Source organism: Apteryx rowi, unplaced genomic scaffold (genome assembly GCF_003343035.1).
Source record: "Apteryx rowi isolate R43461 unplaced genomic scaffold, aptRow1 scaffold_86, whole genome shotgun sequence".
Lineage (NCBI taxonomy): Eukaryota > Metazoa > Chordata > Aves > Apterygiformes > Apterygidae > Apteryx > Apteryx rowi.
Window position 1 is genome coordinate 746,477 of NW_020451160.1, and position 17,439 is coordinate 763,915.

At 55.3% G+C, this 17,439-nt stretch overlaps 2 protein-coding genes across 5 annotated transcripts in view; one reads left to right on the forward strand and one right to left on the reverse strand.

The window, feature by feature from the left end:
• Positions 1-1,123: 1,123 nt before the first annotated feature.
• Positions 1,124-5,348, forward strand: GALK1 (galactokinase 1). The gene is made up of 7 exons (XM_026090573.1): positions 1,124-1,415; positions 1,592-1,711; positions 2,465-2,600; positions 3,043-3,224; positions 3,457-3,607; positions 3,779-3,941; positions 5,155-5,348. Exons 1-7 carry the CDS (start codon positions 1,124-1,126, stop codon positions 5,224-5,226), a joined length of 1,116 nt encoding a protein of 371 aa, XP_025946358.1. The 3' UTR covers positions 5,227-5,348.
• Positions 5,349-5,675: 327 nt separating this feature from the next.
• ITGB4 (integrin subunit beta 4) overlaps positions 5,676-17,439 on the reverse strand; it is a 33,692-nt gene continuing 21,928 nt past the window's right edge. For 2 of the 4 annotated variants that reach the window (XM_026090530.1, XM_026090529.1), the window contains 11 exons: positions 17,238-17,375; positions 16,490-16,672; positions 16,148-16,279; positions 14,729-14,929; positions 13,709-13,879; positions 11,384-11,533; positions 10,577-10,765; positions 10,138-10,293; positions 9,488-9,652; positions 8,943-9,059; positions 5,676-8,307 (listed from right to left, as the gene is read on the reverse strand). In XM_026090530.1, coding sequence (XP_025946315.1) covers positions 8,165-8,307; positions 8,943-9,059; positions 9,488-9,652; positions 10,138-10,293; positions 10,577-10,765; positions 11,384-11,533; positions 13,709-13,879; positions 14,729-14,929; positions 16,148-16,279; positions 16,490-16,672; positions 17,238-17,375 — 1,745 coding nt within the window. In that variant the 3' untranslated portion in view covers positions 5,676-8,164. Of the gene's footprint in view, positions 8,308-8,942; positions 9,060-9,487; positions 9,653-10,137; positions 10,294-10,576; positions 10,766-11,383; positions 11,534-13,028; positions 13,203-13,708; positions 13,880-14,728; positions 14,930-16,147; positions 16,280-16,489; positions 16,673-17,237; positions 17,376-17,439 lie in introns of all 4 variants that reach the window. The other 2 variants (XM_026090532.1, XM_026090531.1) reach the window with 2 other exon arrangements.

Here is a 17,439-nt window from a genome sequence, read left to right on the forward strand (position 1 = left end):
GCGCCGAGCACCGCGGCCCCCCGGGGGATCCTGCCTCTTCCCCAGCCCGGGGAGCCGCAGCTTCCGCCTCCGCCGCGGCCCGAGCGACGCTGCACCCCGGGCCCCGGCTCGCCCCCGCTGCAAGTGCCCCCTTCCCCGGGTGCTCCCTGCTTCCAGTGCTCCGTGCCTGCCGGCRCCTCTTGCGGGCTCCCCCCATGATCTCCTCCTAGGATCCCCACGGGATGCCCCCAACTGTCTCCTGGGATCCCCCATCATAATCTCCCCAGGGTATCCTGCCAGGATCCTCCCCAGCATCCTCACGGGTTTCCCCCTCCGGATGTCCCAGGAGCCTCCAGGATGCCACCCCCATGACCCCTTCTGGATCCCCCCGCAATCGCCCTTACAATCCCCCAGGATCCCTCCCCAGTCCTCTGGGTTCTTCTCCATGATGCCCCAAAGTCCCCCCTTCCCCAGGATCCCCCAGGATGCCCCCTGGGATCACTAGGGATCAGGGCTATCGGGGTGGAGCGCCCCATAGGCCGGCTCCTAAATCGGTGCCGGAGGGACGCGATTCCCCCTCCCCATGGGCTCCCYGGCCCCGTGCGCCCCTACGGCATGTCCAGGGGCCGAAAGCCGCTCTTGGAGACCTGCCCCAGCAGAGATGAGTCAAAGCCGCTGGGTTTCCTCCCCTGCGTTTGCTCCCCGGGGAAGTCCCCGCTCAGTCCTAAGTCAGGGCTAGAGCAGATTATTCCGAGGCCCGGCAGCGTGGGAAAAGGTCAGATGAAAGCCTGCGTGGGGCTTCCTGTGGGCCAGGAAACTCCCCGGGGCCCCTCGCGAGCTCATCACGGGCTGTCCGCCCGCCACCGAGCGAAACCCCTGCGGCCGGCTCACCCGCAGCCCTGGGCAGCCAGYGCTCGGGCACTGAGCTGGGGCGGTCGGTCGCAACATTTTGTTGTGACAAACCTTTGACTGATGGTTTGTGGAGTTAGGTAGCCAGAAGGTTAAATCCTGCAACAACCCGGAGAGCAGCGTGTGGTGGGGGCTGGCAGCTCTGTGGGGGCAGAGTTAAGGGTAAACTCTTGTTGGGTGTCATCAGCTATGGGTTAAAGCAGCCGAGCTGTGACCCTCTCCTGCACTCAGCGGGATGGCAGAGCGTGGGAAACACCCTTTCCTGGGGGAATCGGGGRGTCGGGGCTGGCGCTTGCCCCCACGCTGCTGCAGGGCTGAGCCCACCTCCACCCCCCAGGCCCTGCAGCTGGGGACTGTGCTGGTGGGGTCACCCACGCAGGACGGCGTCATCTCCATCCTCACCACCGCCGAGGGGGCAGACGAGCCCAGGATGGTGCGGTTCCCGGTGCCGAGCCGCGGCAGCCCTCTGAGCCCGGGGCAGCCTCGCTGGGCCAACTACGTCAAGGGGGTGATCCAGCACTACCGGGGTAAGGCCTCAGCCGCTCCGGGGGCCGCGCGGGAGCCCCCGTCGCGCAGGACGCTGCAGGGTGCAACGCTCTCGGCGCGGGGGCCCTTTGCACGCTGGTGCAATCCTGCAGCTGCTGCAGCGGGAGAAATAGAAATTGCAGGCTCACGGCCTCGCTCCTCCTCTCTGCTCCCGCAGCTGGGCCCCTGCCAGGCTTCAACGCTGTGATAGCCAGCGACGTCCCCCTCGGCGGCGGCCTCTCCAGCTCGGCCTCTCTGGAAGTGGCCAYTTACACCTTCCTCCAGCAGCTCTGCCCAGGTAACGCGGCAGCCGCCCCGGCTCCCCCCAGTACGTCTCCGTTCCCGAGGCAGAGCACGGGGCACCTTGAGCRAGCTCCTCGGGTGACACCGCTGCCCGGGTGGGTTGCGACCTCCCGCCGCAGCCGCAGCCGGTGCCGGGGTGGCTGCAGGGGCTCCTCCGGCTCCCCGGTGCAGGGCCCTGACCCTGGGCATGTCGGGAAAGCCGCAGGACAGCTCCTCGGGCCGGCTGGGGAGATGAGAGCCAGCTTTTTCCCGCRCTCTGTGTCCCAGAAAACAGAGGGATAGCCCAAGGCTGCGTCTGAGACAGCAGCGTTGTATTCCCCATCCAGCCTGGATGCCGTCGGAGAGCGCGGCTCCGCTGCCGTGCGCTGGTGCAGCCGCAGGCAGGGACTGGATTTCACACTCTGTCCAGCTCGTGCTTTAAYGGAGCCCCGTTCTGAGGCCGCGTGTGCTGCGCTCAGCGTCACCCAGGCCGCAATTTCCCTRTGTCTCACCGAACCGAAAATCCTGGAGAGGGAGAGAAGTGAGAGCCGCGCAGCTCGGAGGGGACGGCTCAGCCGCCTGACACCTCTGGCGGCTGGCAGCTTCTCGCAGCTGCTCCGCCGAGTCTTTTCATCCAGCGGCTGCTTTTCACCCTCTTCGGTGGACAGCCGTGAAAACGAGCCGCCGCTTCTGCGCTCGTTCCCCCCGCTCCAGGGCGAGGGGTGAACATCCCGCAGCTGCTAACCTGGGTCTCTCCCATCTGGCACAGATGACGGCGATTTAGAGGCCAAGGCGTTGGCGTGCCAGAAAGCTGAGCACACTTTTGCTGGCATGCCCTGCGGGATCATGGACCAGTTCATATCCGTGATGGGCAAGGAAGGGCACGCGCTGCTCATCGACTGCAGGTCAGGACCGAGCCCCGAGCGCTAACGAACCCTCCTTGGGCGTTTGCCTGTGAGCATCCTAACTGATGTTTGGGACCTGCTGTCTCTTAGCTGTGAAGTAAGTGCAGCCACAGGAGCGCAGAGRGGGTTTAACCCTGCATCCAGGTCAAAATCTCATCGCAGGGTTGGGACTAGGCCCAGGCRTCCCGATTCCTCCTTGTGCATCCTCTAAATGACAGTCTGCACATGGCTGAGCTGGCCTTCCTGCAAAGTCTTTAGGGTCTAATATGGGATTAATAATCCTAAATCACATGGGCTTTGCCCCGCAGAGGCACCAGCTGCCTACCACGTGGCAGCCCAGCTTGCAGCAGGAGGCTGCGCCGTGGCCTCACCCAGGTAGCTGGAGAAAGCAGGGGAAACCCACCGTCCTGCACACACGGCCCACTCTGCGCTCTCGTTCCAGGTCCCTGGAGACCGTCCTTGTACCACTGACCGACGCCAGCTTGGCCGTCCTCGTCACCAACTCCAACGTGCGGCACACACTGACAGGAAGCGAGTACCCCAGCCGCCGGCGTCAGTGCGAGGAGGCTGCTGCGGCTCTGGGCAAGGCCAGCCTGCGGGACGCCACCATGGCCGAGTTGGAAGGTGGGTCTGGATCTCCCTGGGCTTCTTGGGCTCCTTGGGCTCCTTGGAGCGGCAGGAGCTGGTGCCCYGAGGTGTGGGGTGAGACCGCAGGGCAGTGCCCAGAGACGGGGTGGGCGGGTGTGTGCCCTGGCGATGGAAGCGTGATGCTGCTGGAGGTGGGTGGAGAAGCTGGATGGGGCCACGTCCCGTGGACCTGAGCAGCTTCACTGCAGGCGTCTTCACGTCTCTGCAGCGGCCAGGGAGCAGCTGAGCRAGGAGGTTTACCGGCGAGCCAGGCACGTCATTGGGGAAATCGAGCGCACGGTCCAGGCAGCGCAAGCGCTCCAGGCCAGGGACTACCGGACGTTTGGGAGGCTGATGGTGGAGAGTCACAACTCCCTCAGGTGAGGAGGTGCCAGCCCCTTGGGCAGGGCAGGCTGCGTCGGGGGCACGGGGATCGGGTCACTGTGACATTTGACTTGTCTGCGCCCTGCGATGTGACACCCGGGAGCCCAAATGGGGCAGCTGGAGCAATACCCTGCCTGGCATCCGGACTGGAGGTCTCATCTCTCCAGGGATGACTACGAAGTCAGCTGCCCGGAGCTGGATGAGCTGGTAGCGGCGGCCCTGGAGGTCGACGGGGTTTACGGCAGCAGGATGACGGGGGGAGGCTTCGGCGGCTGCACCGTGACTCTGCTGGAGGCCGGGGCTGCAGAGAGGGCTCAGCAACACATCAAGGTAGGCAAGAGCCTGCTGCCCTCCGGCCGCCGCAGCCCTCGTGCTTGGCCTCCCTGCTAATGCGGAGCTCCGGTTCTCCTTAGCGAGAGCAGGGGGAAACAGGCTTGCAGCGGGACAAGTGCCCCATCCAGCGATGAGCAGGGATATCGCCAGGTTTGTTGAGGACACTAAGCTCTTTCAGGCCATTAAACACCAAGGKGGTGGCAGAGAACTGCAGAAGGCCCTAACTCAGCTGAGGACSTGAGCCCAAAGGCACCGGGGAGCTTCGCTGGAGCTGGGGAAAACTAATCTAAGCCCAGTGTTTGCAATGTTGAACTTGATGCTGGCGCTTAAAGCTCAGGAAAGATCTTAGTGCTGTCATCAAATGTCCCTGAAAATCGGCAGCTCAGTGTGCACTGATGGCCGGAAAGGACAGCAAAATCGGGGGGTGTCAGCAGGAGGGGGCTGCAAACAAGGCAGAGCCTTGTTTTGCTGCTGTGTGAGATGGGGGTGCGCCCACCCATAGCGCAGTTAAAAAAGGGGCAGAGGAAGGTAAGGGGAGTGATCAAGGGAGTGGAGCAGCTGTCCTAGGAGGAGAGAGTAAAAGGGCTGGGCTGCTCCGGCTTGAAAAGGAGGAGGGAGGCTGGAGCCCCCCAGAGGGAGGGGAAGAGGAAACGCGATCAAGACTTACAAGATCACGAAGACGGTGGTGAAGGTGACTGTCCYTCAAATCCTCCCAAACAAAAACTCRTGGTCATTGCATGAGTTAGTTAGGAGAGCTGTTAAAAGCAGAGTAACAAAAGTACTTCCCAGAGCCAGTAGCAAATTCCCTGCTGTCACGGGACACTAGGGAGGTATGCAGCATCGGCAGGTCCAAAAGGACTTTAAAAAAAAAAAAAAGGCATGGAGAGCCTTAAAGGGCTACTGAGGGGCCTGTTCAGGGGTGTATCCTATAGCACCCCCGATCCGATGATGTGGATGCAAGAGGTATATGAAGGGGCASAGGGGCAGGATTGCACACTTTCCCCAAAGAGCATCGCCCAGGGCCGATGTTGGAGATGCTGCTGGGCTGCAGATGCACCACCGGGCTGCCCAGCAGGGCATTTCTTCCAGGCCTGTTTGGCAGGTCCTATGTGCCAGCGGCCAACCTGAACGAAGCCTCGTGGCCTGGCCCCTTGCTGCAGCGTGGTACAGACCTGGATCGCCAACGCTTGAAACTCCTTTTGTCTCCTAGGGGAAATACAGCGGCACAGCAACCTTCTACATCACCAAACCTTCCGATGGGGCAAAGGTGCAGCCCCTCTAGAGAAGCACCTACCTTTTCTGGGCTGGGATCATCTCTGATGAAATCAAGGCAGCTGCTTTCCTCGCTCCGCAGGGGAATCAATTTGTGTCTGCATCATCTGTCTAATAAAAACTAAACGTTTGCACAGCAGTTCTGCCTCCTGCCCGAGCCACCTCAGCCCAGAGCTGTGACACCAATGTAACTTGGGAGCTTTTCTCAAAGGAGACAACTCCAGTTCACAGTGGTGTAACTAAGCACCTGCAGGGACATGGCATAGCAGTGCCTCCGCGGAGCTGCAATCACTCGAGGGGACGGTGGTGGAGGAGTGGCAGGCACTGACTACTTGCCAGAAGGCCCTACTTGTGTGTCCCCTTGTGGCACATGTCCCTCATCTGCTGGTGCAGCTGGAGATATGAGGGGGCTGGTGTTTTTTGTAAAGAAAAAGGATCAGGCAGACTGTAGAGAAAAACATTTATTGAGTGCAATAGGAAGCCATCTGATCAAAGACCTGCCGTCAGAGCATTCTGCCGGCCCTCCCTCGCAAAGGCTGAAGCGCCAGCAGCCTCCTGACCAGATGAGAATTAAAAAGTGATGCTGTTTAGTGCGATGCATTGGTTAGGTGCCCAGCTGCCTTGCTTGTTTAGGCACCGGGTGACACTACGGTCAGGAGCAGCTGATGAGCTGTGCTCTCTTCTCTTGGATAAGAAAATAATCTTTGGTTAATGCTTGGAAATGTGGCTCCCCTTTGAGGCTGCGATCAGCGTGTTAGCTGGTACCACAAAGCACAGGGAAAGGATCACGGCACCTGAGTGCAGGAAGAGTCACATCAGCTGGAAATATTCCCAGGAGCAACAGGGAGGAGACAGGAGCCGAAAGGCAGTCAGAGTAGTGCCATTGGTACTTGCTTGGGGAGCTAAGTGCTTCTTGAAAGCACAGTAAAACCACAGGTTTGCTGAAATATCTCGGTTGACCTAGCCCCAGTTGCAATCTCGGTGACCTCTGTGGACTTTACTCACCTGTGTGCAGATTTGGCTCAAACATGCAAAAACCTTCCCATTAAAACGAACAGCCGCGAGGGGCAAGGGAGCCCTTGATGTTGTCAGTGCTGGAAATTCTTCCTCTGGTTCCAAAAGAAGAAAAAAAAAAAAACCAAAGTCCAGAGTCGGATCAAACCAAACAGGCAATGCAGCCAGGGAGACCAGCCGGCTGCTGTCTTGATTGGAAGCTCTAAGCCCAGAAAGGTGGCAGCTGCCGTTTCGGGCAGGATCCCTTAGCGGGAGGCTCCTTGCCTGCTCCCATGCAGTTGAAGCAATCCACAGAAACTCGCTTTTCATTGAGACACGAGGTCCGATTGTTCTCTGTTGGCAGAGGGTTGGCAGAAGCCAGGCATCTTGCCCAAAGCCAGGCAACGAGGCACAGCAAGGTCTTAGCTCAGCCCTGCACCCAGCACAGTCCGAGTGTGGCTAAAGCCAAGGGCTGAAAGAGGGGCTGGGAAAGACACGCTCGCTCAAAAGGACAAGCGAGACGCTGCTGTTCCCGGTCTCATGCTCCCCTTGTGTTCACCGAGCAGTTTGCAAAGCCCTTTTCTGGACGTTGCTGTTGGGCAAAAGGGCTTTTACAAGTTACCCGACATTCTCGGGCCAAAATCTCATGTGCTCCAAGTCAGTCCTGTAAAAAATCCCCCACACTGGTCCCATTTTCAGTACTTCTCCAAGCACCGTTAACTGAGCCATTCTCATCCCTTGCTTCCAAGCAGCTCTCAGCCCATCTGCGAGCATGTGCTGTGGATGGAGAGAGCTGAGCTRGTGGGCGCTGTGCACTGGACAGACACATCTGCTCACAGCGGTCCACTGTAGTCTCCAATGCTGGGGGAACATCGGGGCCAAAGCAGAACCCTCCAGCTCATCAACAGGCTTTCCATGGGGTTTAGGAAGCCTTTGGATCAAGCCCTTTAACTGATTTCTTACAGTTATTAATGTTTYGCAGCAGCCACAGTGCCAGTTTATCCTCAACATTCAGTGTAGGCCTCATCCACCTCCAGTTTTTTAATAATAAAATACATTTATATATATATATATATACTAGGAAAACTGTACAATATCATATGCAAAAAAAAAAAAAAACGCATTAGAGGCCATTGTGAGTAACGCTATACAAATTAAAGGCTATGCTTTGCTATGGTGGTACCAAATGTTAACAGCGAAGGGCAGACYCAAAAAAGTGCAGTAAGAAAGCGTAGATTACCCCAAACCTCTATCTTGCAGCTCTCGTATAAAAAACAAAACAAATAACCARCTCTGGTGGACAGCCTTCCACTGCCAAAGTGACCAGGACACAGCAGGGGGACAGGAAACCCAAACTGCCATGTGCCGCGGGGGGAAGGTGGAAGCAAACACCAACCAAAGCCCAGTGCGGCCCAGACCGCAGGGGTGTGAAGATGTTCCAGGAAGCCCGGAGAAAAGATGAAAACTGTGACCCTCTATAAATCAGGATGTATTTGGATGCAATCAGTTGGGATCCTCTCAAAACTGAGGACCCACGAATAAATTGTTCTGTTCTGTTTTCTGGGGGAGGCCGGAGCAACTGAGCCACCTGAAGTTTCTGCAGTAGCAGGTATATTTGGATGGGTGGGCACTGAGGGATGGTATTGGAGTGAGCAGTGATAACTTAGGGAAGACCTCCCTCTGTAGGTTCTGCAGAAAAGATCCCAGGCTGCCCGGATGGGAGAGGAAGAGCCCTGAATGGTGAGTGCACACCTGATGACCCACATGTGTAGAGCTTTGAGCACACTGGGCTCTAAAGGAGAGGTCCAGAGCTTGAAGTGCCATGGAAGGTCTCTGCCCACAGGAGGAGCTGCCCAGGCACCATGGCAGAGTCCGGATGAACAGCCCTTGGATCGTTCCACGAAGTCCTGCTAGCCTGAATGGCACCATCCTGCTCGCAGGTGGCCTCCCCTGTTTCAGGCCTCGTAGAACTGCCTCTCCATCTGTTTGGTGAGGGTCCCACTGGACATCACAGTCCGGCTCACAAACTCTTTGGTGACCTGTTTGGTGAGGGTGCTGCTGGCGCTCTCCACTCGCTGGGTCGTCATCAGCATGCCATCTGCAACAAGAGAGGCTCAGTGGTCAAGACATCGCGCCAACTATTGGATGGACTGGGTCAGACACCAGAGCACAGGGAATAGGGCTGGGAGGAAGCTAGGGCACTCAGCATCAGCTCTACGTAATGATTAATGGCAGAGGTTTCTCCTTAAATATCGCTTTCATTGATGGAGAACCTCCCCGGTCAAGTGATTCAGTACTTTGCTATGGATGGATTTCTTAACATCTCCCAAACTCTCCAGGCTGCAGCACAAGCCCATGACTCCTTGCACTCATGGGACACTTATCCCTCTGTTATCATACTTCTCTGTTCTCTCTTCTCTGAAGAGCTCTAACCTTGCAGGAAGAGCTATGGTTTGGTCACTAGTAATAGCACTTGGGGGGCTCTGAAAACTCAGGGTTTCCTCTGCAGCATTGCTTCCAACCAGGCAGCACACAGGAAAACAACTGCAACAGCCTTCCGGGCCAGAACAGGGACAGGGAGCTGGAAATGGTCTGTTCCTCTTCATCTATCCCCGTTTGATGGGCCCTCCCTCCCAGACTTCCACATATGAGGTAAAAGCACCCTCCAACCTTTGGACAAGCATATGTAGCCTCTGGTCTCCAAGGGTTTCAAAGGAGACAGAAAGCCCTTACCTGTGAAGTGGGGATCCAGCGAGGAATGGCTGATGCTGGTTTTGGTGGTGTATTCGGTGGGGAAGTTGTACACTTCCTCTCTCATGTACTGATGCCCTCCAAATTGGGAGAAAGTGCCTGTGGAGAAGAGAAGAGTCAACCAGGAGATGACAAGGAAATTTCAACATCTCAACCCTGGGCAACAAACAGTAACAGTCAGTTTGTGAGGCCTGTCTGGCTGACATTAAAGCCAGGCTTAGGAAAAATTGGGAAGACTGAGGACCTGTGCAATGCAAGTAGCTGCCTCCAGGTATGTGTACAACCACGCAAAAGACAGGAGATTCCTAATAAATTAAACAGTGACAGGTTTTCACAACCCTCCCTCATTCAGTACATCTTGCAGGACTGGGACCAGTGCTCACAAGGTACAACATTGTCTACATTATGCAGATGGAAAATGGAGTCACCACCAAAGCTTGAAAGGGACTTCAGGAGCCGTGACCCAGCATTTGCTTGTTCTGAGAAGTTTCTTTCCTTTGCACTTCCTCAAAGAAGTGATACTGTACCTCCATCCTGAGATTCGATAGTGATGATGCCCTCTCTCTCTGGCCCGAAGCCTTGGGTGGTCTTGGCTTGCACTTTGAACTTGTACGGGACATTCTCACTCAGGTGAGGCACAGTCAGGGTGGTTTCTGGGTTGTCTCCTTCAACATAGATATTCCTGGGCTCCCCTAATCCACACAGACATACCAGGGTTGAAGACAAACAGGAGTGACAGTCCCTTCAAACACGCTGCCCCCAACTCTGACTGGTGACTTGGCTTCCCCTAAGCTTTATGCCATCTGCAGACTGTACAATCACACCCAGCTCTATTGTTAGAACCACCCCACTGCAGTATAAAGCTGATCCTCAGCAACCAACCTTCACTGGGCTTAGACTCTATTAGACCATGGGTCCTTCCTCTTCCCACAACATCTGTTATACTAGACCATGCGATAATGCAAAGCACCAAGGTCCAGCAGCTCCTGAACCTGGAATCAGCCTCAYGTCCCCACTCTGTCTGCTCTGTGTGAGCAGACAACTCTATTGCTGGAGCAGGTGGGCAGTGACAGTAATTTTTTTTTGGTTCCAGCAAAAATGTGGCAAGTTGCTGCCTTTGCTGGAGGTACCTAGTTCTCTGCACAGGGAACTGGGCTTCCACAGCCTGGTACCATACCTCCTCCATGCAGCATCTCACAGGTGACCATGTAACCCAAGATGGCCCCATTGGGCTTGCGGGGTCTCTCCCAGCTGAGCTGCAGTGAATCAGGGCTGAGGGCAGTGAAAACCAGAGGTCCGGGAGCACTGGGTGTGCTCAGTGTGAATGGTGAACCTGCAAGTGCACAAATGAGAGGCCAGTGTCACAGAAGGTGGAGAGGAGGAGCCTGGGTGGGGTCTGCATGCAGCATTCATGTAATGAGCTGGGAGGTGTCAGCTGCCTGCACAGCTAGAAGGCTAGCGCGGGGGGAGGGAGTTGGGTCCAATTTCCAAGTGAAAGGAAGGAAGGGGGAGCTCAGGATGTGGTAAGAGGAGAGAACACAGCAGAGGCTCAGGACTGCATACAGCAGCAGAGATCAGTGCCACCCTCCTCTTCCCTTATCCCCTGTCTTCCTCACCTGGTACAGGGCTGAGCGGGCTCTGCGGGTCCACTTGGGACTCTATGGTGATGACGCCTTCTCTCTCAGGGCCCCAGCCTTCCTCGCTCTGGGCCTTCACCTTGAAGATGTAGGAGTGGTTGGGCAGCAGGTCCTCCACCACCACCGAGTTCTGGCTGGGGTTGGGGATGGTGAGTCGGTGCACTTCTCCTGGGACGCGCAGGGAAGAGGGAGGTCAGCACCATGTTTCAGGCACAAAGACAAAGTTGCTTTTGCTTAAACCCTACCCCAAACTGCCTGGAAAAACTGAGCTGGAGCAATTCATCAGGGACCCCCCCCTCCCCAGCCACCTCTATCACACCTTGCCACCTAAAACTAGTAGCACAGGCCCAGACGCTGCTACAAAAAAGCTTGGGACAAACTGGCTTCTCGAAAACACAGGGGTTTTCAGCCAAAGAAAACACTGTTTTCACTAACATTGCCCCAAGTTTTGTGTAAAAATAAGAGATTTTTATTCCAATCTTTCCTCCAACTCCACTATAATAAAAGCAAACTTCAAATAAGACTTTGTGGGGAGGTGGACAAGGAGCCCAACATTTTTTCAAGGAGGAGAGGCAACTCCACAAGCAACTCCACAAATTATCCCTCTGGTAGAAAAGGAGAATGAGAGGTGCAGGGTTGAGTCATTTCCTCAAGCCTATGCAAGAAGAGGAGCTGGGACCAGATCCAAAGGATGTGGGACAAACTTTCTACCATCAAAGACACCCACCCCAACCGCCCAGCTCGCTGGCCTGAGTGGGAACCCGTGCCAGTTGCATGTTCACTGACCTCCGTTGAGGAGCTGGTACTGCACGCTGTACCCCTGCACCTCCTTCTCACAGTGTGGCTCCTGCCAGCTCACCTTCAGGGAGGTGGGTCCCAGCGCAGAGAACACCAGGCGCGTGGGAGTGTCGGGGACACCCAGTGGCATCCTGGAATCTGAGGCAGAAAGGGACCATCACAGCATGGATTTGAGGGTGAGGGGTTGAGGGGGCTGGGGGAGAGGAGGGAGCAGCACACACAAGCGTGGAATGGTCCTGGTGGTCTGGGCAGAACATGGCAAAATGTTGTCTCTGCAAGCTCTGCACACCTGCAGTGAGGCACAGGGTCCCATGGCCTTGAGGCTGCCACGCTCAGATGTGACAAGGCAAGATAAGCTTTGCACCCCCTTCCTCCATGATAGAGGGATCAGAGCAGGGGCCCAGGTGCTGTGCATGGCCCTCCTCACTCATCCTGAACACCCTGTACAGTCTGCTAAGCGCTTCATGGACATCTTCGGAGTGAGTGCAGCTCCTGGCCTTCTGGGGAAGGGGGGAGCAGGGACTAGGGTGGGGGTTTTGCCCTGACCTCCTGGTGCAGAGAAAGAGGGAAGTAGGGTCATTCTGCCAGTGACTGGCCTTGTACCCAGCATGGGCTGGAGGGAAGCAGACAACAGGGCATGGGCTAGCAGGAGAGCTCTAGAGGATGTGGCATCTTCATCAACCAGGCCTCCAAATGTTGTTCATCCACTGGCCACTTTCCACCCACTCTCCTCTTTCATTAGCTGCCTGGTCACTCTCATTCATTAGGGACCTGACTGTCTGCACCCATCTTATATGTACCCACTCCAGAAAGATGGCACTTCTTGCAGGGAGATTTACAACCAACTCTCCTGGGCTTTCAAAGGGAGCTGGGAGCTTCACTGAAGCTTGCAAACTGGCACCCTCTTCCTCACCCATCTCCATAGCACCTTGCAGCAATGGATCCTGGTACCCAGTTTTCCTCCCTACCCTGCTGTGAGGCCTGGAAGGAGTCTCAGGAATACAGTTGGAGAAGCACAGCAACTCCAAGGATTGTTCAAGGGGATGGGGGCAGTCAGGACCACAACTATGTGCTCCTCAATCCCCCCAGCTCAGCCCACTGGGATGTTGCGCTTCACATCAAGCACAGCAGCCTCCCAGGCAGGTGAAGCTCAGGGTCAGGGAAGCTGGAGGCTGCTTTCTGGGCAATACACAGATACAATTCCAGGCAGGATCTCAAGCCCCTAATTGACAGGGGCTTTGGCCAATGAGTTTGCAGAGGGACATCTTGTATGGAGCACACATTCTCCCCAACAGTCCTCCAAAGGCCTGTAGGGGTAAGACTGAGAACAACAAGCTTGTTAGGAATGAAGAGGACAGGGGACAATGAGCTGATGAGCTCGTTAGAGCACGATGGCAGCAGCGATGAGCGTTAATCAGCCCACATGGGTTGAAACACAGTTGAAGTCACCTGTAAATGGAAAAGTGGTGTGATGGAGGCATAGCCTGGATCAGGAGGGAGATCAGTGCAGCACACAGCAAGCAGTGGAGAGAGAGTTTGGGGAGAGCAATGGATGGCAACAGCTCACAGGTGGCCAGTGCCTTGGCTGGTTATGGGATGCATGCCCACGATGAGACACTCGACAAAGCTGTACCTATGTACTTGCAAATCCCCGCGGACCCATCAGTCATGATTATAGAGTCCCGAAAGCCAGTGCTGGGGTAGTAACCCTTCACCTTTGCCCTGCTCCTGAAACCCACATCCCGGGACAGTGGGATTGTCCTCCTAGCATCTTCATGGATGGGAGGGAGGAGTCTCCCCGGGTAATCTACAGGCCAGCATCAGAGAGAAAGAAAGAGAGAGAGAGAGAGAAAGAGAAAAACATCACTGGAGGCATCAGAGCAGGTTCAGCCAGTGCTGGCTCCTACACAGAGATGGCTTCCTTAAGGAGGAGGCTCTGCTCAGATTTGAAGAGCCTTTTTAGAACTTTCTCTCAACGCCAGCCTGATGTATACGTGTGGATCTGAAAAGTAATCACACTGCTAGACAGARTAAGAGGCAAAGACATGCGGTCTTCCCAGTGGCACTTTGCAGTGGGAGGGGGGATTAGGACGTAGCTCTTTCCCGAGTGCTCTGCACATGCGATATGGACCCTTTCCAAAGTGGTTTGGGAAGCAGGGTAGCCTTACTGAAGTGCTTGGAAGTCAGGGGTAGGGACATGACATTCCAGATCTCTGCTTTATAGTCCTTGTCCCAGAATGATCTGCAGGGCAGGGATCTGAAGAGAGTCATGAAAGCGGAAGAGGGAGGCAGCCCCATCACCTCAGTACTCACCATGCCCCATCAGCATTGTGGAGTAGTCTCTAGTCAGCGAGGAGCTCCCCATCACCCTGTGCTCTTGCTGCATGTGTGAGTTCAACTGGTGGTAGTTTGTGTTTGCTGTCCTGGTCAGTGTGCCCCCACCGCCAGGGAAGGAGAAATCCATCCGGCCATTCAGCAAGTGCTCTGTGAAAGAGAGCACAGAGTGAGGAACATGACTGTGGACTGGGCTTCTGCTTCAGGAGGCCTCAGGGGCCACACTGCCTTGGCTTCATCCCAGCTCCAGCTGCTCTGGAACGCCATTCGGAAACACTAGATCTAGAACAAGTGACAATTACCCAGTGGCAAGGGGGAAACAAACAGGTAAACAGAGACTTCACCCTATACCCATCACCAGAGACACCCACAGTGCCCAAGGTAACTCCAGACCTCGGCCTCGCTGGGGCACTGCCTTGTGGTTCTCACCATGTTCAGATTAAAAAAGAAGGTGGAAGAAGAAAAACAGCCCTTTATGGAGGCAGTTTCTCCAAATCTCACTCTGGATCCCGTCTCAGCTGGATCTGAAAAGCAAAGTCTGCTCCGCTGTTCTTGTCCTTGACAAATCCCCATCCCCTCCCAGCAGGCCAGAAGAGATCAACTACCCATGTGAGAGTGATTTCTGTTTAACAGTCCAGCAGATCTGCCCTGGAAGCTCAGGGCACTTAATTAAGGTGAGGAGCTGCGCCTTGGAGGTGGTACTTAGCAGGTATCATTTGTTCCTGCCTCGAAGGTCCAGCTTCGTGCAGAAGCAACTTGCTAGCAGGCTCCCAAGTCCATGCCGAGATGGGGGTTACCTTGACACTCCCATGAGCAGACAGACCACGGCAAGGCTTTGAAGCAGACTCTACAGCACATGAACAGTGCATCACGCCAACATGAGGATGGGCACACAAGGGGAGGAAGGGGACACGTTATGGGGCAGAACTCAGTCGCAGGCCCCTTGGCTCAGAGCAGGACGAGACAGGACACTCAGTGCAGTAGGGAGCTGTCCTTCACCTGCTTGGGGCCTGGGGGTCCCACTCCTCATCAGACTGCCAGTAGCCACGTCACTGTCCTCCTCACGGAGGAGACCCTCGGTGTCTGAGGAGAGGTGGCTGCTGCTGGAGAGGCGGGGAATGGTTTCAGGTGGGAGCCTCCAGGTGATGCGGCGAAGATCCAGGTCTTCTCCCAACAACTGCACATATTTCCACTGGGAGCCTTTTGGAACAATGTAAGCACTGGTGTTGGCACAATCTGCAGGGGACAGAGTGGGCAACCCCACCACCTTCATGCTGCTTGCTGGGAAGGGGAAGGGGCAGCCACCAGTGGGAATGACACCCATTTATGGCCTGTCTTGCCAAGCGTTGGCTGATGAGTTAAGGCAGTGCAAAGATCACGTGACTGGCAAACGGAAGATGGAGGGAACATGACACACATGGGGTTCCCTAAACTCATGGGCTGCATTCCAACCCTGCGTCCATCACAAAGGCGAGTGTTGAAGTTCCACCACGCGCCTGTCCCTGTCATGAAGAGTCTGCTGCAATTGTCCTCCTCTTCTCAGGAGAGGTTTTCTCACTCCACAATGTGCACGCAGAACGGTTGTCTCAGATTCTCGGTGTTTCCATTGTCTCTGCTCTCTCCAAGGACCAGGGACTCACTCCTGGATCCCAGTCTCTGGAGAACAGCCTCCCACCCCTCACTCAGCAAAGACTCTATGTATCCTCCTTACAAGCCCCATCATTTCAATTACAGCTCATCTTCCCCTTTTCACACCCATTTCAAGCCCTTGTTGTCCCAATACAGCAGACTAGGGAACCAGGCCTTTTCCAAGAGAGAAGGGATGGAAGAAAACATCAGGAGCCGCAGGGATCCACCTGCATCTGATTCATTGGCCGAAGCCTCCTCATTACTTGGCAAGTCTGGACAGGGTCCTGGCAACCTGCTATAGGTGACTCTGCTTGAGCAGGCGGGTTGGACTAGATGATCTTTAAAGGTCCCTTCCAATCTCAACCTTTCTGTGAGTCTGTGAGTTCCCTCCCGTTGGCCTGGCAGAGCCCCTAAACATCCCAAGGGACTCAAAGGTCTGTGTCTTACCAGCTCTTGTTTTCTGGCAGTATCTCTCATGGTACATTCAAACAGCAACAGCAGGGGAAGGTGAACAGGGAGGGCTACGAAAAGCTTCTTTCCCACCCATGCTGAGATTTCTCTTTGTCTCACAGCTAAGACAAGGAGACACTGGTCTTATTTACATTGTGACTAGTCAAGTGTTCCCACGGATGCAACTACTGTGCTTTGGAAGAGCTGATCTCCAACGGCTCCATGCCTTGAGTCTCCCCACATCCAAGGGGAGGAAAGGAGCAGTGAAGCTCATTGCTGAAAGCTGTTAAGGAAAATGCATGTTAAAAAAGACTCTTTGCAAGACCCAGAGAAACGTACCTGAGTCATCAGAGACACTGGGATGCTTGCTGCCAGGTGCAGACCGAAGCACATCTGTGCTGTACATCAGGTAGCTGTCGTAGTCCTCACCCCCCTCAGCATCAATGATGGGAACATCAGGGATGATGGGGACTGGAGGGGAGGGAGAAAGTATCATTAGGCATGCAGCCTGAAACCACAAAGGGCTCTGCCACACTCAGGCTGGCCTTCAGGGCTCACGAGGGTGACAGGCGCAGGGGAGAGGGCAGGGCATGGAAAAGCAGCTGGGTTGATGGAGAGCATTCCCCAGCATGGCTCTTCTTTTCCTTCCCTGCTCCCCACCCAGGAAGGGCAGTAACTCACTGGACATTGGGCGCTTGGGTTGTGTAGCAAGGTTAATGGTGGCTTCTCTCTCAGGCCCCCAGCCAGCACCATTTCTAGCCTTCACCATGTAGCGATATGGTTGGGACTCCCGCAGGTTTTCTATCAGCACCATGCGCTTCTTTGGATCTTCAACCAGCACGTTTTTCAGTGGTCCAATGGGTACTACAAATACAGGTACATATATTCCCCACAAGGTCACAAGACAGAGCAGCACCCCTCTCTGAACCAAGAGACTTGCTGAGTCTTGGTGTCAGGACACAACCTGGCTTTGGGACAAGGTGCAGAGAACTATTTGGGCTGCTCATGACAGGCATGACATTGTCTCAGGGGAAATTCCCAAACTGAATGCTGAAGTCAATCTACAACAGAGATTTCCTGTTGCTCATGTGCCAGCTGCTGTCACTAAATAGCATCTTTCAGGCACCATGGCCCTAGGTCTAGACTTATGGACTAAACTTTTAAGGTGAGAAACAACACAAAACACTACAGAAGTGAACAGGAACTAAGAGTGCTCAAGGCTTTACGGGATTAAATCCTTAGTGATAATTTTCGGTACTCCCTCCGTCTAGAAGCAACCTCTCCAAATCCCAGTTCTTGCAAGAAATGTGCTTGGAGCCATTCCGGTTCTGCTGCAGCTTAGGACCAGCACAGCCCACAGAAAACTCACTCCAGCCACTCAAGCTGGCTGAGCTGCCACAACTGACCCACTCAGCAAATGAGTTCTTACTGTTGTCCTCATTAACGAGTCCATAACTGACTTCATAAGCTGTGATCTCCCCGTTGGTTTCTGCAGGCTCAGCCCAGCTCAGCTGCGTCACAGTGGAGGACACAACGTTGAAGGCCAGGCGGCCAGGCTCACTGGGAACTAGAAAGGCAAGAGCAGAGTCTGCGTTACAGGAAGCATGGGAGAGGGCTGGACAGCACTAGAG